At 37.1% G+C, this 26054-nt stretch overlaps 2 protein-coding genes across 2 annotated transcripts in view; one reads left to right on the top strand and one right to left on the bottom strand.

Annotated features, from left to right (window-relative positions):
• Positions 1 to 26054, bottom strand: part of LOC123322669 (zwei Ig domain protein zig-8-like) — a 279535-nt gene that overhangs the window by 100438 nt on the left and 153043 nt on the right. The window lies entirely within an intron of this gene.
• Positions 194 to 2467, top strand: LOC123322668. The gene is made up of 6 exons (XM_044910646.1): positions 194 to 371; positions 423 to 596; positions 656 to 854; positions 932 to 1105; positions 1156 to 1305; positions 1407 to 2467. Exons 1-6 carry the CDS (start codon positions 316 to 318, stop codon positions 2283 to 2285), a joined length of 1632 nt encoding a protein of 543 aa, XP_044766581.1. The 5' UTR covers positions 194 to 315; the 3' UTR covers positions 2286 to 2467.

Below are 26054 nucleotides of genomic sequence, written 5' to 3'. Positions count from 1 at the left end.
AGTTTTTAGATAATATGAAATAGAGTGAGTTATCGCATAAAATGAAATGATAAAATACAGGCAGTAGCCTGTAAAATTCTATATTTCTTTCTATAACATTAAGAAGAATAATTGAACTATGTTTATTTAATGATATATCACCTGATAATGACATATTTTGTCGATTTGACAATTATTCCTGCTTCTGTCAGAACTGTCAGGGTCTGTTTTCAAATCTCTATTTTCCAGTGTATATTTTTGAATAGTCTGATTTAAATATTCCGACAATCTTGACTCCTTCCTGACATACCAGCGTTTGGCATCAACAATTTCTTTATGGTGGTCCTGCCTCCCATAAAGATTCCAGCAAAACGAAATGATAACAAAAATCGGTGGGGTACCACTATTTGTTGACACATTAATAGTTATATTGAGGGTTGCAGAAAAAAGCAGCAATGGCCTAGCCGCATTCAAAGCAAGATCTTCGAAAACGGCTTAACCTGGTTCGATCTAGACACAGTCAGAGACACTTATACCCTAACTAGGCACAAATATATCCCTCTGCACAAACAGACTCCAGAATACTTCGATTCCAAAAGAGAGCTTACCGATGACAGGTAAGTATCCGAAGAAATGGTGATAATTTTTTTGAGAAATGTTCGAACCTTTTTTCAAGGATTTTAATACCTTATAAAACCGACTTGGATGAAAACAAACTAACTGGATATACAGAGAGAGAACCCCTTTATACGAAGATAGATCTGTATGGTAGATTATCGGAAATTCGTAGAAAAGAAAGAGCTTTGAAGAAAGGATGGAGTAGGCTTGAGCATGAAGAGATTGATTTTCGAAAATCCGTTGAACTATACAGTAGAGTAAGTTGATGAATTGAGTAATTGTACCGACAAACTTTTATCATGATCAACACTCCATTACTCATCATCATTTTCAGTTCGTTGTTGATAATAAGATCAAAAGGGAGGTGTCTCACAAAAAGATTGTATATTATAGGGAGAGAACTGAAGTACTGAGAAATGAAACCAATATTTTCAGGATGGAAAATAATTCTCTGCGAGAAATTATAGTCAGAATGAAAGAAGAGTATAAAAAGCTAAGGATGTACTATGTAATAATAAAATATCAAAAGGTAACTGCGATGTTAATTATGTATTGTAGGATTTTTGTAGTGATGCTGCCCGTATTGAAGGATCCTTCACACCATTTTCTATGATAGATCGGTATTTGACTATTAAAGAAACAGAAGAATTCGTCAACAACCGGTTGTACAAAGCATTTGCAGATTCCACCAGGTTGTACAATGATTTGGTAACTATTGAACAAATAGATAAAATCCAACCTTGTTTTAACCCATAAAATTGGTAGATAATTCTTGATTGGATACTCATCGTAATTTTTTTCAATTCTAGAAGCACGAGCACTCCGAAAGAGACCGCATTCTACATTACTTAAGAATGCGATATAACGAAGTGAAAACGCGTTATGACGAAGCTTTTCTACAATCTGAAAGATCCCAACAGTTCTACAATTCCGTGTGGAACAGATGCCAGATACGAATCAGACGATCTCATCAATGCGTCCAAGCCATATCAGCCATATACAAATTGATCCGATCAAGAACGGCATGTGAAAAATACATACCTAAAACAAGAACACCGGAACGTCTGGTTTTCATAAGTAGAAATATGGAGAAGTTGGAAGGACTGAGTGGCATCATCCAGAAAATGATCGAGGAAGAAGAGGTAGGACGAAGGTTCAAAGGAGAAGTATCTTCCAGCGACATTGTAGTCACTATCAAGGGAAGCACATTGAGTTCTGAAGGTGCTGCGAAAGATGATGATGATGATGAGGCAATCGACATGAATCAGATTATCGAGGAAGAAAAGATGATCCAGTCGAATATAGATTCGTTATTCTGCGATTGGAAAACAGCCAGAATACCTACTATCAAGTACTCAATAGAGAACATAATGAAAGCCAAAGCAAGCATATTAACAAACGCTTCCCGTCTCTCCAACAGACTCCCGTCGTTAATGGAAACCAAAGAGTTCACGAACTACATATTCAAATTCAAATCGGAGGAAAAAATGTCCAGCTACGACAAGAGAAAACTGTACGATGAAAGAAGAAGACTCAGTGAAGCAGGAAAACGAACAGTTTGTAAACGTTTGAGGCCATTAGGAAGGAGATACTCTCCTAAGATTGTCGGCTCAGATGGACAACAGAATGCTGTTTCTGGACCAGATCAAAAAAAAGTGAGAAAGTCTGGTACGAAGACGGTATTTTGAATGTAGATTAGTTCTGACTTTTTCCATAATATTAAGTAATAATTTGTTATGTAGATATATATGAGTTTTTATTCACGAGGATTATTCGATTTCGTATATGAAGTATAAATATATTTATTCTGTTATACAAGTATTATATGAAAATATATTTTCTCTATTAATAAAATCTATTTTTCAAATGATTCAAGGATGTATTGATATCTAGTTAGCCTAGACTAGTCCCAAGCATAAAAAAATATGGCGTTACCATAGCAATGAACAATAACACATTAGAAGTGTCAGTGTGAAGTTTGAGGTCAAAAAAGTGAATTATAGTTACGCAATAAATAAAAAGAAAGAAGATGTCCACCGAAATTATGGAAATCGAAAAATTGGAGTATCAAGCCATCATCAAGTACCTGTATTTAAAAGGGTTAAGAGGTAAGCAGATTTACGAATATGTGCTTAATACCATTGGTGATCAATGTCCTTCGTATTGGACCGTGAAAAATTGGACTGCAAGCTTCAAAAGAGGTAAATTTTCTATTGAAGATGATGACAGATCGGGAAGGCCAGTTTCTGTGTCAGTCCCCGAAAATATCGATGCAGTTCATGACATGATTTTATCAGATCGTCGAATTAGGCTGAAACGGATATCTGAAGCACTGAATATTTCATACGAACGCGTTCATCATATAGTTCACGTCAATTTGGACATGAGAAAAATTGCTGCAAAATGGATCCCCAAATGTTTAAATGTTGACCAAAAGCGTGCAAGGGTCGAAGCATCGCGTTCGATCTGTGCTCGATTTGAAAACGATGTAGACTTCTCAAACCGAATTGTTACTATGGATGAGACTTTGGTACACTTCTACGATCCATAAGCAAAGCAACAATCGATGGAATGGCGACACTCTGGTTCTCCAAGACCTAAGAAGTTTCGTGTACAAAAATCTGCTGGAAAAGTTCTTGCTTCAGTTTTCTGGCATTGTCATGGAGTAATCATGACTGATTTTTTGGATGAAGGGTAGAACAATAACCGGAGATTACTACTCGACATTACTGACCATTCTACGGGAAAAAATCAAAGAGAAAAGACGCGGAAAGCTATCCAAAGGTGTTTTGTGTTTGCAGGAGAACGCCCCTGCACAAAAATCTCATGTTGCCATGCAAAAAATTCGTAATTTAGGGTTTGAATTACTAGAACACCCTCCTTATTCACCAGATTTGGCTCCATCCGACTATCATCTCTTTCTTCAATTGAAAAAACGTTTGAAAGGTCGTAAATTTACTTCCAACGAGGAGGTAATATAAGCTGTGGCGGTCTGTGGATTGCAGAGCAAGAAGAAACATTTGTTCGAAAGGTCTAGAGACGTTGCAGGTTCGCTGTAATAAATGTATCCAATTGGGAGGAAAATATTTTGATTAATAAAGTATTTTGGCATTGAAATTTTGTTTGGTTCTATAGTAGGCTAAGAACTTTTGAATATATCCTCGTATGTATGATTAGCGCACTGAGGCTTGTCTGAATTGCTAATTTGAACTACGACGTGATTCTATTACCAAGAATAGCCAAACCCCATTGCGTGTCCGAAAGAGTCCCTTTTTTCCTTGAGAATAGATCACGAATCGTTCAACAAACATTTCTCCGACGTCTCATTTCTATTCCCGATACCAGATTCGTGATTGATCGTAAGGGGGGAAATGTAGGCCTAAAACCCATCCAGATAGGTGTCGCACACATGGAGGCAATGCAATGTAACTGTGGGCATTTTCATTCAGGTCGTTCCCGAGGCCGATGGAGGGTTCCTTTCCCCAACCAGGGGTAATTTAGCCCTTTGGCTTTTCTTCCCGTGTTTAGATTTTCGAGACTGGTTCACGTCACGTCGCCGGAAATATATTTCTCTCCGGGCTGTGTTCCGGTAGAAATTGTGTGCCATATAACAACCATGAACGTTGTTCCGATGATATATCAGATGTGGGGGGAATGAGGCTGAGGGCGTATTGCTTTGCGTTTTCATCGAGGAAATCGGCGATCCGTGATATTGCTAATAAGGTTCTATATCACATTCTTGGTGCCTACAATTCATTAATGAGAGACAAGTGTCGCCGTTTATTGGAGATCTTGTTATATAGTTTCTGGGATAATGATGATGGATCTACTAGTGGGGCTATGATGGATCTACTAGTGGGGCTGCGATGTATTCAGAGCTAGGGAAATTACTGGCTTTATATACACGAGTCTTTGACTAGTTGACAAATATTTCCACACTAGATTTTTGAGGTCAAAAGAAACACTCTTTTTCCCTGCCTATTTCAAGTTTTCATAATGAGCTGTGCCACCCCTGGAAAAACAGAATTATCTTCACAATAAATAGCTAAATCTGTGATACAGTGTTTCAGGAAGTGCTATTTAGAATTCAGATCCACTCATTCATAAAGTTATACCCTGATATTCTAAAATCCACAATACGTAAGACGGTAGCAAACATATTCAATGTAAGAGAATTTTTATAATATTTCATCTGAATCTAAACGACTTATATTTCAGCTCAATATTTCCACAATCAGAAGGATTGTGAATGAGGAGGATAACAAAGAATTTCCTTCTATTGGGAGACCCAAAAAATTGGTGGCATTTGAGAATTTTATGTTCGAGTGAATTAATGCGAAAAGTTTACTACAGGATTTTAGATGAATGTCATCGTAGAATAAGTTCCCGAAAATTGATTTTTCTATTTTTCATTTGACTTTGTCCTATTCATTGTGAATGTCTCAAGGTACCAATAAATACCTAATTATTATTATTATATCAATGTATCAGGATCAACAGCCACAAATACGCGCCAGTTGTCCTGTTAATTGTTTATTCATGTGAAATTTTTATTCAAAGGTGAAGTTCATCTTGACTTGAAACTTCCTTCAATTCCTTTCACTTATATTGATGCAAGATGATTTTTGTTGAAGAATTTAACATTCTTGTAATCCCCTGTGAATTCCTTCGGGAGATGCCCATTCCCAACCACTGCATCATACGCATTTCATTTTCGGGTTAATATTTTTGAAATCTACAACTGATGTAACGTATTCAAACTTTAGCCAAAGAAGATAACGAACATTAACTCTCCTCAAGCTAGTGCATATTATGTTATTATACTGATCTCTTGTATTTTCTATGCAAATAACTGGATTTAGTATGCCTTCAATCAGTTTGTATGAACTTCAATTATGTTCGTCACATATTTTCCCAAGAGATTCGACATTGTGATAAAATACGTAATAACAGAAACTTCTACGTAGAACGGGCAACATAGCGTTGATTTAAAACCCAAAAATGTTTCGACAAGCGTCATAACTCCACATTTTCGTACTATACAGAGTGAATTGTGACAAATTTCCATGGCCAAACGAGTGCTAAAATAAAAGTGAATGGAGTATAAATCTGTGACACTACACATCTGTGGACCTTTTAAACATTCCCAGTCAGCCAAAGTCCCAAATTCTTCAAATTTCACAGATACTTTTCAATTTTTGAACATGAAATTACTCGAAAACGTCGCATTCTACAAGAAAATAAGTTGTTCAAGGACACTACAGGGGAATCATCTCCCATAGATAAATCAGTGGTTATTCATTTTAAAATAGGGAAAAACGAGAAAGAAATTAAAAAACTTCTGATACTGGCCTTGCTCCACCAACACTTCCATTTTTCTCTTTATTGAATTTTTTCTGCTATTCAAACCTACAATTTTCCCATATATTCAATTGAGAACTTTTTCCCATGGGATCTAAATGAACATCTTGAATATTTAAATTTGTTGAATGAATGAATGGAAGCTCAGAAGACCCTGTAATTGTTGAGCAGTTTATTTAATGAATTATAAAACAGCCACTGTCTTCAGCATTGAAACAGAATGCGTTTCCTTCCTTGATGCGGCTTCCTATTGGAAGATGTGGCCTGAATCGATCCCACTTAGTATTAGGAGAGCACTCCTAGACATCATTTATGTCGTTACAAATCAATTTGCATCGACTGCATGTCGCTTTGAGCTACAAAGTACACACGACTTGTAGCAAAAATACCAGACGAGAACCTGCTTAGAATGATATCGCATTTCGAACTCATCGTTGATTCTTTCGGTGCACTTGTTTGCTTTGAAGTTCTTCGATTGGAAGGAAATGTGCGATGGCAGCATTTTATCAAATTCGGAGTCATTTAAGAGAGATCTAGCATCTCTCTTAGTCGTAGGTTTTCTATACATTCCGTACAGTGGAACTCGAATTTCCAAATTGGTTGAGATTAATGAATTCACATCATTTCTCTCCTTATTTTCCATCCTCCATATTGTTAATTCCCCTCAAATTTCAAGGGATGCAAAACTGGACCAATATAGGAATTCTGCTATTCTGTTGGAGTACATTTTTCGTTGTACATGAAAGGGTCGACCAACGTTGAAACTATGGGGATAATCCATCGACATCGATCAACAATGGGAATCCCCATATATATTGGTCCTTTGTCTAATTGTTGAAATTTCTGGTGCCGAACCAAAGCACATCGCGTTGGAACAGAGGGAGCTTACATCCACGAACATGTCAGCTGTACAAATGGCATTCTCAATCATAATTATTTACCTGGCATAAATTAGTCTTTCATGAATAATGCAGAACTGGAACATTCATTTATGCAATTAATGAATACGTACGACTTTTGTTACAAATGTTCCATTCATTTGATGACCGCGAGAATAGGGAGCTTAACAAATTAAACCCGTGGAAATACGTTTTTAGTTATAGTTGATGAAACGATCATTTAATTATGATGATTTCCTTTTTTTTATCACGAAAGTGTTTAGTAGTTGTAATGATCTCCAGTTTTCTGAGAAAAATTGGAGTTCATTTTAGTGCATTCCTTTCATTTCACATTTCCGCCTTTGAAAATATTTAATTCTCAAATATTCAGTACATTCATTCCGATAGGCAGAGTGAATGTAAACAACCGTTTATCTGTATTTAACGTTGTTTTTCTTGCATGCCGTTGAAGATTTTGACGTTTTCCTGAAACTACTTTTCTAAAGGAGGTAGGTCCCCGTCTTTACCGTTCAGTTTCCTCATTAGACCTACACCGGTTACTTCTTTGACACTGCAGTACTGTATCGCAGTACTGTTATCTTTTGCCGTACTTTACCCTGTTTCGCGAGTCTGACTTTTCTCTTCGCTATCAGTCATGGTGCGTAAGCCCTTGGGGTATTGAAGAGAAAGTCCCGTCAACCCCCCTGTTCGCGTTCCGCGTCATAAGTGTTGAAATCGAAATCTCTTCTTTTCTATCAGTCATGGTGCGTAAGCCCTTGGGGTAGAGAATAAGAGATACCGCTCGTCGTCAGTGAAATCCCGTAGTTGCGCTAAAAATAGACCTTTTCTTCGCTATCAGTCATGGAGCGTAGCCCTTGGAGTAGCGCATAAAAGTCTCGAATAGATCCTCCCTGGTTGTGTGTCTTTTCATTTCTTTCTTTTGATTGGATCTCAAGACAGAGAAAGAAATATGACATTTTATAGTGAAAAAAGGGTTTTTCCTGGGTTTTCTCCCTAAGCGGCCTGAGCTCTTGTATCTTGCTATATTATTTGATGTACAAAAAAATTAGAGCCTCGCCTGGCAGAAGTAGAACATCGCAAAAGATAAAATGCATTTCGAATGCAAATTTGTGGCTCTCACAGCCGTGCAATGACCGTAAAAATCGGCAATCTATGCGAGCCATAAAATCGAATGCCGAAACTGTTGATACTTCTCCGGAAATCAATTTATAACAACAGTTAGATCGCGATAACGTAGAGGTGGGCTATATTCTCGATCTCCAACGATAGTTTCCGAACAACAAGGGCACCACGACCAAACCGCCCCCCATAGAAACGTAGACACATCAATTCCGAATACCGAAGCCGCATAGTAAGCACTTCAATATCCCAATAAACGTTCCTTAGCGTACTCGCCACGTTGCCGCAGTATTGTCATACTCGATGGCATTCGACCTAAATAACAGCCGAGCCCTTTGCACTCTCTCCTTTGGAATTCGTGAACGAGCTACTAATTACTACGATGTCATTGTGTGTGGAAAACTCCCTATCTGGAGGCGAAAGACCAAAACACCTCATGCGACGTGAGCGTTTCCAGCCAGTCGTTTCGATCTTTTTAATGGTCTATCATGTGAGGCAATTACACGGAATTTGTTTCACGTATAGGTTGATTATTCTCAACATTTTCCTGCTTTCACTTCTTTGGCGTCACAGATACTAGCGTTCTAACTCCAAATGAGTTTTCTAGGTCTCACAAAGGAGAACCGGGGGTAGAACTCATCAAAATATTAAAATGTTCACGAAAAATCTCTGTGAAGAATGGCAAGTCAACGCTGATTATAGAATCGGAATTCACGAGTCGCGTATCATCCAGGAAAACAATCGTTGATCTGAATGTGATACATATTAAGAAAGAACAACTGTTCTAGTAAATCTGAAGAATTTCATCCATCTCGGCACAACTTTTCGGTCTTGAGGAAGTTCTAACTGAAGCCATCTTTTTGGGAATTTTTCGAAGGTAAAATTTTGAGTCGCGTATCTTCCAGGAAAGATATCAGAGATCAAAATGTGATACATATTCTGAAATTATTATTATTATGACTTTAGCCTTGCGGCTTTCACACTCCTCTCCAGAGGAAAATTCTCTTATCCCAGATATCTCAGATATCAAAAGGATTCAGCTCTGTTGGAGCCCTTTCCAGGTTTTCGGGCTCGTGGTGGTGGTCGGGTCCGGGTCGCTCCTCGGCTCCTTGCTGTAGGTTGGATTCCTGCTCCACCCGCACTTCCTGTCGGAGCAGACGGTGTTCCTCTGCATTCCCCATGTACTTGCGTACAGTTCTCGCCGTTCCGAGCAGTACCGCCTTCTGCATGACTCTATAGATATTTTCGTCCTACTGAAGTTTCCTCAAGTTCTCTAGTAGTTTCTTCGGTATCAGGCCTGTAGATGAAATGACAATAGGGATGGTCTTGATATCTTTCAGCTTCCACTGTCTTCTGGTTTGTTCCTCTAGATCTCTGTATTTTGAAATTTTTTCTGTGTGCCTATCTAGAAGATTGTTATTATTTGGAATTACCACGTCGATGAATAGTGCTCTGTCCTCATCCTTATTGAGCAATATGAGGTCTGGTCTATTGTGGGTTATTTTCCGGTCTGTGATAGCCGTGCGATCCCAGTGGAGCTTGTGATGTTCATTTTTCAACACAGCATCCGGATGGTAATTGTAATAAGGAACCTTTTTTGAACTTAGAAGTTGGTGTTTTTTTGCCAATTCTTGGTGAAGAATCTTGGCAACAGCATCATGCCTACTTTTGAACTCCGTGCCCGCGAATGTCTGACATCCCCCGGTGATGTGCTGGATAGTTGCATGTGTCGCACAGCCATAACGACAGCTATCATCCGCCACTGAGGCATCCTTGGCGATATATTTCATGTAATTTCTTGTTGGAATCACCTGATCCTGGATGGCGAGCATGAAGCCCTCTGTCTCAGGAAACAACCTTCCGGAAGTCAACCAGTAGTTTAACACAGATATGTCGACGTAATCATGGTTGACCTCGTTCTGGTGCCTTCCATGCAAAGGTTTGCCAATCAGTTTCTGCATTTTACTTTCTGCAGAGTGTTCGACGGTTTCCATATGATCCTGTTGTAGCTTTAACGGTAAAGAACTATCAGCAATACAAACTACTCGATGGAGTTCTGACGAAGCAGCCTTGTTCAGGAAATATTTTCGAAGTCCTTCAATTTCCTGGGACATACGGTTGGACAAATCAACAATTCCTCTACCCCCAAGATGTCGTGGCAGCTCTGTCCGTTCTATTGAGCTTTTTGGGGTGATGTTTATTGTGTTTAGTCAGCATCGTCCTTATTTTTTTCTGTAAAGCTGCTAGATCGGTGTTCGTCCAAGAGATGATACCAAATGAATAGCTCAACGCCGAGCAAGCGTAGGTGTTAATCGCTTTTATCAAATTCTTGCTGTTAAGACCAGTTCTCATTATCCTTCTCAATCTTCGGATAAACTGCCCCGTTAATTCTTTCCTCATCTGGGTCTGATCGATTTTTCTTGCCTGTTTTATGCCTAGATACTTGTTATTATTATGTTATGTTATTATTATTCTTATTATTGAAATTTACAATTTTTGAAAAATGCCATTTCCAAGATGAAAATCTAAATGGAAGGAGATAGGTTTTCGGAATTGCTTGCAATAGATTTAGCGTGTTCAGAAACCTATATTTTCCTGCGAAATTTTAACAGTAGATTCTTGAGGTCAGAAATGCCACAATTACTGCTTGAGAAATCCTTGGTATTTCACATCTAGCATCACCTCTAATAGCCCCTGATCTAAATCCAGTTGAGCACGCTTGGGATCAATTGCAAAGAACCCTTCGAGTCCATAGTGTAAAACACTTCAACAGTTACGACATCTTTTGGCACAACTTTGGCAACAAATTGAGAAGAATTTTATTGATGAAAATCATACCTAGAATATGCTTAGCTCATTTATTTTGAAAGGAAGAAGTTCTCTGAAATCTTCTGTAGTTCACTACCCTCTTTGCGGGGGTTCAGTGAAGATTGAAAGGCTATTGTTACGATAAGGGATTTGGCAGAAACCGGCAATGTGTATAATTGGACAAAATTAAGTTGTGGCAGTAGAAAAACCATCAGTGGTACAAATTACCACTTCCCATTCCCGAAAAATCTTTCTACACAAAAAGCAGCCCTTTTCACCCCTGCGATAACCATCCCATCCGTTTCAAAAGCCCCGACGAAGCAACGCAATAACGCAGAACGAAACCTATTGCGGCCGTAGGATTGGATGCAGCTATCTTAATGATTTGCACGCAAACTACCTCGCACATTCCCGTCGAGGACATTTTTCAAGAAGGAAATTGACCAAAAGCCCGTAGATAATCCAATTCCCCCACCCCTCATACGACCAGGCCTATTTCCGGGATTGCAAATGGCCCGCCCCAGACTTGCCGAAACACATAATGAATCTTCTTAAAAGGCCCCGCAGTAATCTAATTTGGTGGGCGGAAATGTTCCCGACACTCGGCGGGAACAAGAGTAAAGATTCCTGGATGGATCGAATTCTGTGTTCGGCCCGATGCGTTTCCGGTCTCCTTGTTCGCGGAGACGGAAGCGACATTGTCTGCTGGCCGGACTTGGAATTTTTCGATGGAGAAAGGTCCGAGGGTTTGAGTTTCTTGATCCATTATCCCTGGGGTTTGGTTTAAGGTTTAGGGGATACGATTCTGTGTCCACCTTCGTTACTGTCGCGGGGATTTTGAAGGGGATGGAATGTGGGACGAAGGGAGGAACGATGTCGATAATGCGACTATCAGTTTTCAAGAGGATTCCTGTTGAAGGGACTCCACAAGGGGAAATGCATGAAAAGAATTTAACTTTCAGTCCAGAAACCACCAAAATCAAGGTTACACTTTTGGAAACCAACAATTGATATCTCCGTGTCATCAGAATCAATCTGAAAATACTGCTGTCAGATAGTGTACCTACACTTGGTTTCCTCCAACTTTTTTCCAGTCTGTGTGCAATTGGATAAGAGACAATATGAGACACGGTATTATTCCCAATGATTACCTTGAAGGTGGTGGTATGAAAACGGCGTATATTATTCAGACATTGAATAAAATTGACTAAGCAACACAGAGTCCAGGAATGTGGCTTGTCCTACGAGATAAACATACAATTTTTCCGAAAATCGTTCAAAATACGACAGATAAAGTTACTATGGAAATGCATTAATGTTGAATTGTCAAACTTGACGCATATAAAATTAATTGCTGGTGTTTTCGGAAATAAAACAGTGTAAAATGATGAGTGATGATGAATTTTTCATTTCTGAGACTCCTCCAGAGCTGGTTGAGGCAGTGAATACTGCTTCATTAGAATTATTGCCAAATAAATCAAGACAAAAGTGCGAATGATCATAAAAGTAAAAACAGGAGTTCTTTCTCAGAGAATGTTGTGATGACATACTTCCTAGACCTTTGTTTAAAGATGAAATCTTCAACATTGTTGGCCAATTATTCAATGTTGAAGCCAACCCTTGCAATTAAACACAATGTAGATATATCTACATATTCGAAACTTTGTTCTTTATTGAAACGGAAAGCTCAAGATTATAGGGCAAAGAAATCTAAGATTTTAACGATGACAGAAATCGAAAAATTTAACCACGAAGCTCCAGATAAAGAAGAATTGATGATCAATTTAATTTACAAGGTTTCAAATTCTATTCAGATTACACATTTGTTTACTTTTTAGGTTGCTTTATTATTTGGTATTTCTAGGACCGGTAGAATGGATGAGTTAGTCCAAATGACTCTACACGATATAGAAGACTAAGAATGTAAGTTTTTAATTATAATACCTGATTCGAAGACCAACCAAGCTAGATCATTTGTAAATAATCAGATGTACTTAAATCTTTATCGAAACTATGTTTCGTTAAGACCAGAAAATATGAACAGTGACTGATTTTTCTTCAAATATCAAAGCGGAAAGGGTTGTAGACCACAAGTAGAAATACATCAATTCAGAAAAATGTGTAAATAGTTGCTAGTTATTTGAGATTGGAAAATCCAACAGAATATACAGATCACTGCTTTCGTCTGTCTTCTGCAAAAATATTGGTTGAGTCTGGTGCCGATATAACTACTTTAAAGAGGCATGGCGGATGGAAATCATCAAACGTTGCTGAAGGATGCATCGAAGAATCCTTAACAATGAGGTCGAGGTGGCAAAAGAAATTTTGCAAGTATATAATATTAAACAAATTAGCCCAACTACCTCGCATGTTGTCCAAAATGCTCCTCACACTTCTAATAATGTTCCTCCAATTTTCAACGGTTGTGCTAACAGTCAAATAACTGTGAATATAGCAAACTCATTTCATCATGTACTCTGCAATGCATCGAGATCTTCAAAATATAAATTAATTACTTATAGACAAAGTGTTTTCAATCATTTATGTAGAACACTAACAACTGTAAGGAAATATTATCTTCTTACAGTAAGGAAATAAATATTTCCTAGCAGTTAGGAAATCTTGACTTTTTCTTTGAGAAATTTTGCCTGAAATGTCAAAATTTCCTAGCGATTTGCGGATTAAAATTGTCGTCTGATGAGGAGGTCATTACTAAAACAAACGGCTTCTTACAGGGCCTGGAGAAAACTTAACTATTCCTGGGGAATTAGAGAATTGGAAAGAGATGAACTAAACATTTTGAGCTTGAAGGAAATTTCCAAAGCTGTACCTGTCATAGGCTTAGAAAACGCCTCCAAGATGAATAAATTCGACTCTGCAAGCCAGACTAAACAATTCGGCTCATTTATAATTCTTGGCAGACTTAGAACTTATTGAAAACCGAAGCTTTTTTTGTTCATACTCCTCACCCAATAACATCCCGATCCATCTTGCTCCCAACCAGCCTCATCTGGATTGTCTCGAATAATCTCACATTCAATATTTGATTGATGCTCCCCCATAAAATGGAAAAGCTCTTTCGCAATCACTCCAAATCATCACATCTTACAGGATGAACCATTTTTTATCAGTCATCTTTTCGTGGGTTACGAGTGCCATCATCCATTCTGAACTCAGCCATATCCGACCGCTGATCGATGATCGTATAAGTCTGTGTCCATAAAATTAAATTCTAGCGGGGTCACAGTTTTCTGCTTCATATCTCCTGCCGCCAGTGCGGAGCTTGCAATATTCAGGTCCTTGCTGAGACGGAGTTACATCCATTGAATGCGCCCCAGCTAGTGCGGATCTATTTGCTGAGGTTTTGACTCCGACGGCGTATGAACGATAATTTATCATGGCTTCTCATTAACTGTGAATAACAGGGACGGTTTCAGAAGTCGAACTCCACGGATAAATCACTACAAATACAATGAATTATGTGTACAAGGGAAAATTGCTGAGGGCGGAACTGCGCCTCGGCTGGATCTATCCTTTTCGCTCGTGGATCCTAGTTATGAAAGGGCAGATTGATGGTCCGAAATATATTGAATTATTCGAAGTTATTCATGAGGAACTGGATTTATAATATTTCATTCGAGTAATGGTTCATCTTTGGATATTCTTGGAGGACATAATTTAATTTAACCTTAAATGAGTGTCATTTTCTTATCTTCTGGCTGACCTGTTTTTGGCATCAAGGGCGATCAGTGAAAGGGTAGATTTCTAAGATCAATTGTGTCCCCTATCAAAGCTGTTTTAGCAATCAATGAAAATAACCTGCCTATTTGACCGAACTAGTTTTTGAGTTCTTTTTATCGAAATAACAATTAGATACACGTCGTATATTACATAGGGTGAATATTTGACTCGTACAAATATTTTAACAGTAGATTCTTGAGGTCAAAAGAAACACTTTTTTTTAGCATTTTTCCCGAATCGGCTCGGTTTAAAAGATACAAGCTGTTAAAAAACCATACAAAAAATGTTATTTTTAGTTCTATGTCACAAACGGTTCTGTCGAATGAAATGAATTTCGGAATATAGTTTTTCATTCATTTGATTGATCTTTGTCGAGCACAAGATATCACCCACGTCTTCCAGTTTTCTCATTATGACCATAAAAATACCAAAAATTCAATAAACCAAACTTTTGAAACTTACGAAAGCACTGGCAGGCCACACAAAAAAAATCCAAATGTATAATTCCGACTTGCTAAGTCAGAATTCTGATTTACAAGTCGGAATTCCGAATTGCAAGCCAGAATTCTGAGTTACAAGTCGGAATTCTGAGTTACAAGTCGGAATTCTGAGATACAAGTCGGAATTCTGAGTTACAAGTCGGAATTCTGAGTTACAAGTCGGAATTCTGAGATACAAGTCGGAATTCTGAGATGCAAGACAGTAGTGGGGCTAGAATTGGTCGAATGACATTTGCTTTGTTGCATTCGATTGTTGCCGAATCATGTGAGCAAAATGCCCTCTGTAGAGCAGATTTGTCTCATTTAAGGCATGTATAGGCACATTTGGACCCTTAACGTACGGTTAATTCGAAAAATTGGCTACTTTAACCGAATGCAACTTTTTTCAAAAGATCCAAAGAGGTGTAGTACCACAGATTTAGCTAGTTATTCTGAAGGTTGTGTTTTTTTATGGGTGGCACAGCTCATTATGAAAATCGAAAATGGCCGTATCTTTTTATCAGGGCCGAATCGGAAAAAATGGTTCAGACAAAAAGTGTTTCTTTTGAATTCAAGAATCTACTGTTAAAATATTTGTACGAATCAAAGACTCATCCTGTATATTTAAAATCAGAAGAAAATATAGAAATAGAATATGTGAAAATAACATAGGGTTTATATTTTGAAAAGTGAAAGTGGCCCCTATATCACCGAAGTGGAGGACTGAAAGAATCTTTGACTACGACACTGCATTTTTCATGAAGAAGTGTCTTTAGAATGTAACATTTGTTTTCCGATATCAGCGAAACCTTACGAATTAGGGGCACCAATTCAAAGAGCCGTAAAATGAGTTCTCACTTGAAAACTTCAAAACAAGGGAAGGGATGCGTTCTTTTGAAAATCGAGGTCAAAAACGTGCCATCCATTTCTAGCTCTAACTGTTACAGATCTGCCATTCAATCCCATTGAATTTTACACACCCTGTAGACTGTGCAAATTTGAAGCCACTACCTCCGACGTTTTTTTCCTCATTTATCTGAGTTACGCTTTTTTTTGGTCAGGTGGTTACAAACACAAAATTTAAATATGACGGAGGATGACTATTTCTTCGTCTTGATAATGCTCCTACACTCCACACATCATCTAACCATTGAACCGATGTGAAACTTCCTAGAATTTTGCGACTGTCAAATTGAACCTTCAGAGTGGTTCGAAAACGTGGTTAAAATTCTCGTATTCCGTTAATTCCATTCCATTATTTGGATGGAATAGGTAATTCAGTTTATATACAGCAACCATGGATGCACTGTATAGAACAACGCCCCCGTATGAATTGATCAATAATTATTCGGGAAATTAGATTATGTTTTAATCAATTTTATCTCTTTGTTATTCTCGGAAACTAGAAAATGAACAAAAGCTTCCGCATTGCAAGCTCGTCTATGTTAGAGAGGAAAAAATTTCCACTGTGAAGAGAATAATTGAACAATATTGCTCCTAGAAGAGGAATGCACAGGGATGTACAAAATTGGACGTCAAGAACGTGTTTATACTTTTTCAATATGTTGTATTATATGTTTTAAAAATATGCATAAGTGAACAATTTTTCAATTATGAATTATCAATACAGAAGCTGTACAGTAACTGTATATCAAATACTACATTTTTTAAAACTGCATTGTTAAAATGCAGTATTGAATGAATTTTGATCGTACGTTGTTATACTTGGAATATGTTTACATACAAATTAGATACTTATTGGAAGAGTTGGCAGATATTGATGCTGGATTGAACTGAGAAGAGATCAAATTCTTCAACAGACTTCAACCACCTGAAGATGCTACTGTGAGACCGAAACAGGTGTCTCAGATAAAAAACACATGTTGGTGAAAATCATGCTATTCAGTTTTTCGTAGACTGGTAGAATACAAGCAGAAAGCTGCAGACAGAATGGGAAAGGACTTGACTTGAGCTTGAGCTAACGACTTTCATGACTTCTCTTCAAATTGTCGAAAACTGCAGGATACAGGAAACTTACATCAATACACGCTACACGTAATCCTCTCGTGTAATCTTCTAGGAACGGTCATCCTTTCAACTCGGGGTTCCAAATGAATATCCACGAAAATCCTGTCTCAATGGGGGCTTAAAACGTTGTTTTGGCTCCTTTCTTTCCATGAGTATACACGGTCAATTCTTGAAAGTGAAGGCAAAGTTTGTCATTGGGTTGAAGGTATTATCTATCTACCAACGTTATCACCAAAACACAGGATGTTTAAAGATTCAATACAATAATTTTATGGGTATCTTGCCTGAGTAACTTTACGACGAAAATATCATAACAACACAGGTCCGCAAATACGCTTAGTTACGGAGCTACAGTGAATTTTCATCACGAAAGAAGCTAGAAATGTTTAAAGAAGAAACTGATAGAAAATTTCAACAACCTATACCTAAAGGACGTGTCTAAACATTCTATCCAATTATTGAAAAAAAGACATCCTAACTGCTCTCCCTGTATAGGATCAGTGAGCAAGAACTCACAATGAGTGCATCAAATCGAATGACCCTTGGTTGTCTATTCAGATTGTCTTGAAACAAAAACGCCATCCCCTCAACTTTCGATTCTTTATTTTTCAGATGAATTTCAAATCACTATTGATCTTGCAAATAGGAGGGAATTTGCATCGGGAAAATATTCCTCTGCTTTAACTTTTATTGTTATTCGAACGTTCCCTATCCTTGAGTGAAGTAGAGTGGATCTGAATGAAATTATGTTAAACTTCCGATACCAATAGAGGAGCAATTTTACCAGTATTTGCAGTTAGATGTCTATCTATCGCTCCAGAAACTGAAATGTGGATGGGTTTGATCTTTTCCGTATATATTTTCCATTCTTACCGGATACGATTCTCGATATTTTCCGTTTTAAAACTTCATTCGATATGGAAGGGAATATTGTTTAAGAAGCACGAAATGGTACTCATATTTCCCACGAGAGAATGATCTAATAAGAGCATAAAATAGATAAATTTTTCATTTCAACATCTCAACCCATATTAGAACATTAAATTCGGGAGCTGATTCTCATTGCATTTTGTGATTTTCTTTCTTGAATTTTATTTTACTTCACACATTTATGAAGTTATGCTATGATTTTTGTATTTCTAATGTAATAATATTAATTTGGAAGATGTTTTCATTGATTTGATGTTATTCGTTAACATGATTAACCTCTTATATACTATTAATCTTTTTAGAATATGTGTTTCAGATTAAATCCTCATATTATTCTACTTCTTCTTTCTAGGCTTTCTTTCTGTATATACAAAAAGTGAGTTTAATTCTTGGTCACCTATTTATTTGAGTTTTGTCACAGATAACGTTTCATTTGGATGCTATAATTCGGAATTCAATACGTTTTCCCTCTGTTATAATGAGACTGATGAATCTATCAAAATCCTCCCTTATGAGGAGACCATTAACACTCTACCTACAGAACTCTGCCAAAACTAGAGAACACCCATGTCCCAAATGCAGGATTGACCCCTGTTTAATTACTTCACATTGTGGCTTTGATAGAATCGAATTATGGCTCCAGTATTACGCTGTACATATTATGAACTAGAAATGAAGGCCTTCGAGAGTAGAAAGTTATAATTATCAATCAACGTCAAACTGAAAGAATGTCCACTATGAATTCGTAGCACTTAGGACAGAAATAGCCATCTCCATTTGAAGCTGCTTTTCGAATCAGATCCTAGATCTCATTCTAATATTAGTTGGAGAAATATTCACCCTTTTTATTCAAAAAACTCTGGTTATACGACTATAGTGTGCTAGAATAGTTTGGCATATTAAAGGTACTTGTGTTGTCACTGAGAACTGGTGAATATACATCTTTGTATGTGCGATAAAAGTAGGTTGATTGTAATCTTTCACTTGATGAGGCTGATACTTTGTTCTTGAATTTTTAGAGTTTATGGAACCACAAATAAAGAAAGAAATGAAAAATAGTTGTAGAGAAAGAACAACTTATAATGATCCCTTTGAATCTAGAGATATTCTCTAGACAATTTCCTAGTAATGATAGCACTTCATTCAAATTGAAGAAATAACATTAGTAGCATGAAAGTTTCGTGAGTTCGCTTTTCTATAGTTGATTAGTTCGTAAGAAGTTCAAGCAACATATATTCTAACTGAAATGATGAATTAGTTTCTGCTGCATCGAAACACTGAGTTATACATTTTGATGAAGTACTGAATCCTTCTTCGAGGGAATATAAAATTAAGGATAATTAGGACTCCTGGTAAATATAGGGGAACATGATGCTTCCCTTGGATATAGTGAACAAATCCTTTCATTTAGCGCACTGCTTGAGTTTGATAGTCAACACATTCCAACCACCAGATCAAACAGCCATCTTTCTAAGTTCCATAGCTGTCGATTTTCCAAGAGTCTATCTGAATCTCTATATAGGATCATTGGAAACAGGTAATATAGTAAGATCTTTACCAAGTCTTTATGTGTTAGAATATGATCACCCAAAGCAGTTGAACGACTACTTAAATATAATCAAGTTTGAGGGATTTTTCGAGAGTAATTGTAAATTTGTTATAATTGGTGGTAACATAACTTCAAGTATATTGGGAATGATGGCCCATCACAGTATATTTAATGTTGTGTTCGTATCTTCCTCGACAGGACAGATTTATACCTATTTTTCATTCAGACACAGACGTCAAATTAATGATCTGAAACTTGAGGAAATTTGGCAGTGTGATGAGAATGAACCAAGGTTGCCTGAGTTGTTTCCAGAAAAAATACCATACAAATGGTCAGATCAATCAATCCACATTCTGTACCAAAATACAACAGGCTACACATCATGTCACGATTGTGACAAACCAGGCGTAGAGATGGAAATTTTCCAAGAACTTTTCAGAAATATGAAAATAAAGCCCATCTACCGAATGATGGAAAATTATACAGAATCTAGCACGTTTTGGAACAGCTCGTATGATCTCATGATCGGTACATATTTCAGGTCAGCATCTTCATTCAATTTCTACGACTTAACCTCTTCTTACATCCATGACGAGTTTAAGATTTACGTTCCAGTCCCCCAAAAGATACCTAGGTGGCGCTTCTTCGCCAACGTTTTCAGCTGTAAATTATGGATATACTGGATTGTTGCTTTTCTTTCTATCGGACTGATTTGGATAGTGGCAACTTTCGTTGTTGGCTGCAATAGCAAAACCCTATTTGGATTTATTGTTGTTTTTATGGAAGGTCGTACCAAGTTGCTTAGAGATATTGGATTTTCGAAGGAACTGTTGACATCAGTCATGATATTCTTATCTTTTTTCATCACATCTTTCTTCAATGCTCGTCTAGCATATCTACTCAATGGGGTTAATTATTACAGGGGAATTGAAACACTTGAAGATATACTCGAGGAGAAAATGATAATCACAGTAAGTACGGATGGTTTACGCCAAATTATGAAAATGGCAATCGAATCTAAAAACTATTCTTCAGAAAACGTAATCGAATGCCAAGGGTTTTACGATTTATGTGTGGCTGAAACTTTGAGCAATATGAGCCAAGCCTTCGTTCGGTCGAAGAAGGATATGAGAAATATCGCCTCCTACAATAAAGCTGTATTTAATTTCAAGCCACTGGAACAAAAAATTTCGACGTTGGATTACGTTGGTAATTTTCGGAAAGGAAATGCACTCTTTCCTGTTGTGAACAAGTACTTGACTATCCTCATTGAGTCTGGGATCACCAAAAGAATTATAGAAAAATATGATGCGCCAAATATTGACTTATCCGATAGTGAACCAACACAGAAATTCAGTATCAAACATTTGATTGCCCCTATTTTTTTATTGGGGGTAGGATTGATCATGAGTTCCATTGTTTTCAAGTTAGAACGAATCAAGTCTAGATATTTTAATTTCTGAAATGATCTAAATATCGCCTTGAATCATCATCTGGGTTCACGAAGGATCTTAACACTTTCAACAAGAAGGATTGCTATCACTTTACTCTCTATGGTGAAAAATTCACACTAATAATTATATATTCCTCAAAATCGACTGTATTTTATAAGCACTTTCACAATATTAATAAACTCAAATAAAATGACTTGTACTTAAAATTGACGATGAATGTTTTGTCTTTAATTTCATCCTGACTCAAGTTCGTATTTCTCACCAGTATTGTGAAGTGAGTTTTTTTTAATATTCTTCGTAGACTACCTATATATGAACTTGATCCTTTAAATGTCAAGAATGCGAACAGATAAAGGGAGGTTATTCAATGCAGGTCAGAAAATGTGAAATTGAAATATTCTTAGAATTCTATACATGAAGATCTGAAAATAAATGACAGTAGGTTGAATGCTGTTTGCTTCTCTAGTTTTAAATTTCAATCAGCTATACTTTCTTCAAGAATTTATCCGACATTTATTATTCTTAAAGCAATTTTAAGCCCATTCTATTTTGCCTACACATGCGGTTTGTGAAAGCTTTTCAATTGCATTCAGAGCTTCATACGAAAGCGCAGAAGTGCCACCCAAAAAAATTTCCGAATGTACAATTCCGACTTGCAAGTCAGAATTCTGAAATACATGTCAGAATTCTGAGATACATGTCAGAATTCTGAGATACATGTCAGAATTCTGAGATACATGTCAGAATTCTGAGATACATGTCAGAATTCTAATTTGCAAGTCGGAATTCTGAGATACATGTCAGAATTCGGACTTGCAAGTCGGAATTCTGAGATGCAAGTCGGAATTCTGAGATACAAGTCGGAATTCTGAGATACAAGTCGAAATGTTGAGATAGAGAGATGTCATTAGACCAATTCTAGCCCCACTACTGTCTTGCATCTCAGAATTCTGACTTGTATCTCAGAATTCCGACTTGTAACTCAGAATTCCGACTTGCAAGTCGGAATTCCGACTTGTATCTCAGAATTCCGACTTGAAACTCAGAATTCCGACTTGCAAGTCGGAATTCCGACATGTATCTCAGAATTCCGACTTGTAACTCAGAATTCCGACTTGCAAGTCGGAATTCCGACTTGTTTCTCAGAATTCCGACTTGTAACTCAGAATTCCGACATGCAAGTCGGAATTCCGACTTGTATCTCAGAATTCCGACTTGTAACTCAGAATTCCGACTTGTAACTCAGAATTTCGACTTGCAACTCAGAATTCTGACTTACAATTCGGAATTCCGACTTGTAACTCAGAACTCTGACTTAGCAAGTCGGAATTATACATTTGGATTTTTTTTTTGTGTGACCCGCCAGCGCTTTCGTAGCATCAGTAGCTCATCTCTTCTGAGAATAAACGAGGGTATTTGCAACTTGTATTGTATTTGTATATTAACCATGAATAAACCAGAACTGGACTCACCAGAGAGAGAAAGATTTTCCCAATCCCTCCCTTTCTAGAATAAGAGCAGACATTTGATATGAATCTGTTAGTTAATAGAGAGCGAATTCCATTCAAAGTAATTGAAAGAGTTGAATATAATTTTATGGAAATTTTGATTATTGTATCGAATCGAAATAGAGGGTAAAACATTACTGTCATCAATTATTTATTAGTTCCCTATGTTTCAATAATGGATGATTCACCGAAACTTGAAAAAAACGCTCACTATTAGAAAAAATGAAAACTGCGGGTAATTTGACTGATTGACTATCGAATTCCTCAGAAACCTCATTTTGTAAAACGTGTAAATGTGAATTACATCAATGTAGGAATTCTATTGCGATCATTCTTACGTGTAACAAGGATGTTAGCACTGGATATAGTGAACAAATCTTTTCATTTGCTACACTGCGTGACACTGATAACGAGCAAACTTGAACCACCTGATCAAACAGCCCTCTTTCTGAGCTCAGAAGCCGTTGATTTTCCAGGAGTGATTCTGAACCCGCAGATGAAAGTAAAGAAAAAACATTTGAAGTTCGATTTTTTACCAAGTATTTATGTGGTGAAATATGATGACTTGAATCAGTTGAGCCTGTATTTAGATGTCATCAAGTACGGAGGCTTTTTCAACTACAAGGCTAAATATGTTTTCATTGGAGGTGAAGTAACTCCGAGTCTATTGGAAAAAATCACTCATCTCAATATATTCAACGTTGCGTTTATATCTTCCTCGACAGGAAAGATCTACACTTATTTTCCGTTAAAAAAAAGGCGCCTTCATCATATTGATTTCCAACTTGTGGAAGTTTGGCAATGCAATAAAAATACAGTTGAATTAACTACTTTGTTTCCTGAAAAAATACCTCGTCATTGGGTAGATCAAACTCCCTACGTCGTGTACGCAAAAACCATAGGTTACACTACTTGTCACGACTGTGAGAACCCAGGTGAAGAAATGGAAATTTATCAGGTTATCTTCAATTATATGAAAATTAAACCTATATACAGAATGCTTGAGACTTATGATGAAACTTTCATATTTTTTAACAGCTCTGATGATCTGATGATAGGTACTTTCTTCGCAGCAGCATCTTCCTTCAATATCTACCAGTTAACTGTTTCTTATATCCGTGAAGAAATGAAAATTTACGTTCCTGTTCCACTGAAAATACCAAGATGGCGGTTTTTCATGACTGTTTTCAACGAGAGGTTATGGATCTACTGGATAGCTTCTTTTGCGTCCATTGCATTAGTGTGGATGATTGCACATTTCTTCGTTGATTCGAATTGTAGAACCATGTTTTCATTCGTTGCAGTTTTTATAGATGGACGTACTAAGACGCTTAGAAATATTAGATGTTCAACGGAGTTGCTAACACTAATCATGATATTCTTATCTTTCTACATCACATCTTTCTTCAACGCTCGCCTGACATACCTTCTAAATGGCGTCAATTATTATAGGGGCATTGAAAGTCTGGAAGATATCCTCGATCAAAAAATGCCCATCAAAGTTGGAACAGCAGGAATTGGTAGGCTACTGAAAAGAGTTATAGAATCTAAGAATTATTCTTCTGAAAACGTTATCGAATGCCAAGGGTATTACGATTCATGTTTGGATGAAAAACTGAAGAATATTAGCAACGCTTTTGTTCGTTCCAGTAGAGAAATGATCCGTTTAGCTTCTCACAATAAGGCAGTGTACAATTTCAAGGCTCTAGAGGAGGATTTTTCGACGTTACAGTACGTTGGTTATTTTCGAAAAGGGAATGCTCTCTTTCCTGTTGTAAACAAGTACTTGACTCTACTCATTGAGTCTGGAATAACCAAGAGAATTAGAGAAAAATATGATCCGCCAAATATTGCTTTCTCCGATAGTGAAACCACTCAGAAATTCAGTATGAAACACTTGATTGCCCCTATTTTTTTATTGGCAGTAGGGTTGATCATGAGTTCTATTGTTTTCAAGTTAGAACGAATCAAGTCAAGATATTTTGATTTCTGAGTTAGTATCTGCAATACTTTCAACAAAATGACTGCTACGACTTTACTCTCTATGGCGAAACACAATATTCATTTTATTTCTCAAAATCAACAGCCCTTTTACAATATTATTGAACTCAAATGAAATATATTGTGCTTGAATTATTTAAAATAAAAGAAATTAAAATAAAAATAAAAAGGTTTTCATATTGAATTGATGTGGCCGATAGTTGAAAAAAATCTTCAATTGTAATTATACGATTTTTACAAAATGGGTTTTCAACCCACGACAAGTGTTTCGTTATCAGAAAAGCATCTTCAGGATGGTGAAGGTAGGTAAACTTCATCATTCTCGAAGCAATCTATAGGAGTGAACTACAGAAATCATTTCACTTCAAAGAATTTTTCGCTTTTCTTCGAACACACCTAGAACCCTTCAGTAAAGTTATCCACAACTATGAAAAAAACATATTAACTTCTCAATCCTCCAACTCTGGTTTTGTTGATGACTCGGAATATTCTAATATTCATAATATGGAGGAGCATCTTCTATATTATCTCTCCTCTTGAATTCTGGATGCATTTGTATTCAATTCGAATTCAAAGGATCGAGGAAGTTTCTAGGTCCTCTTGAAAAAGTTTTCAGACATAATTCTGCAGTGGTGCCTTCGAATATGAAACGGCTTATTGAAAGATCTGACTTACTTATTCCTAACCCTATGGAGTACCGAATACGTTTTCGTGTTTTTCGATGTTGGATGTTTCGTTTATACAGCGTAGCGTTTAAATGAATGAACTGCTTCACATGAGTTAGGGATATTGACTTAAATTGCAAAAACATATAGTTAAAATAAGTTTTTTGTGATGACAATTCATATTAATATGGTTCAGAAAAATCGAGTAAAATAACGAAATTTTATTCCCAGAGCATTCAAGCATTTTAAGACTATCAATACAATATATGGCCTCCACGGGCATCAATAACAGCTTGACATTTTCTTTGCATACTACACACTAGGTTGTTGAACATTTCTTGAGGAATTTGGTTCCATAAATGGGGCAGAAGCTCTCTCAGATCATTTAAGTATTCTGGGGTAGGTTGATGATTATCTAATCTTCTTTGGAGCATATCCCATGTATGTTCTATGCAATTCAAATCTGGTGAGTGCGAAGGTATTGGTAAATGTGGAATACCAAGCTCCTCGCGCGCATTCTCACCTATGGCTGCACGGTGCGGTCTAGCGTTATCGTCTAGAAATTGAAAAGTTTCACCAAAAGCAGCGTGAAAATTTGGCACAACATTGTCAATGATATGCTCCCTACAGTGTAAGGCTTTCATATTCCCAGGACAAATGTGTACATCTGTGCGCCCGTTGAAACATATCCCTGCCCATACCATAACACTACCCCCTCGGAATGGATGGATTTCTTGTACATAGCGACGATTATGGGGTATGCGTGGGATTGTCCATACCCTTATTCATCGGGAATTTGAAAATCGTCCATATCTGGATTCATCAGTGAAAAGGACACTACGTCATTGATCCTTCCAATTGATATGTTGCCTTGCCCATTCCATTCCTTGACGCTTATGGTCACATGTTAATGGA

Source organism: Coccinella septempunctata, chromosome 1 (assembly GCF_907165205.1).
Source record: "Coccinella septempunctata chromosome 1, icCocSept1.1, whole genome shotgun sequence".
In the NCBI taxonomy this organism is placed as follows: domain Eukaryota; kingdom Metazoa; phylum Arthropoda; class Insecta; order Coleoptera; family Coccinellidae; genus Coccinella; species Coccinella septempunctata.
Note: the sequence above shows the minus strand (reverse complement) of the source record. Positions and strands in the feature narration are given on the sequence as shown.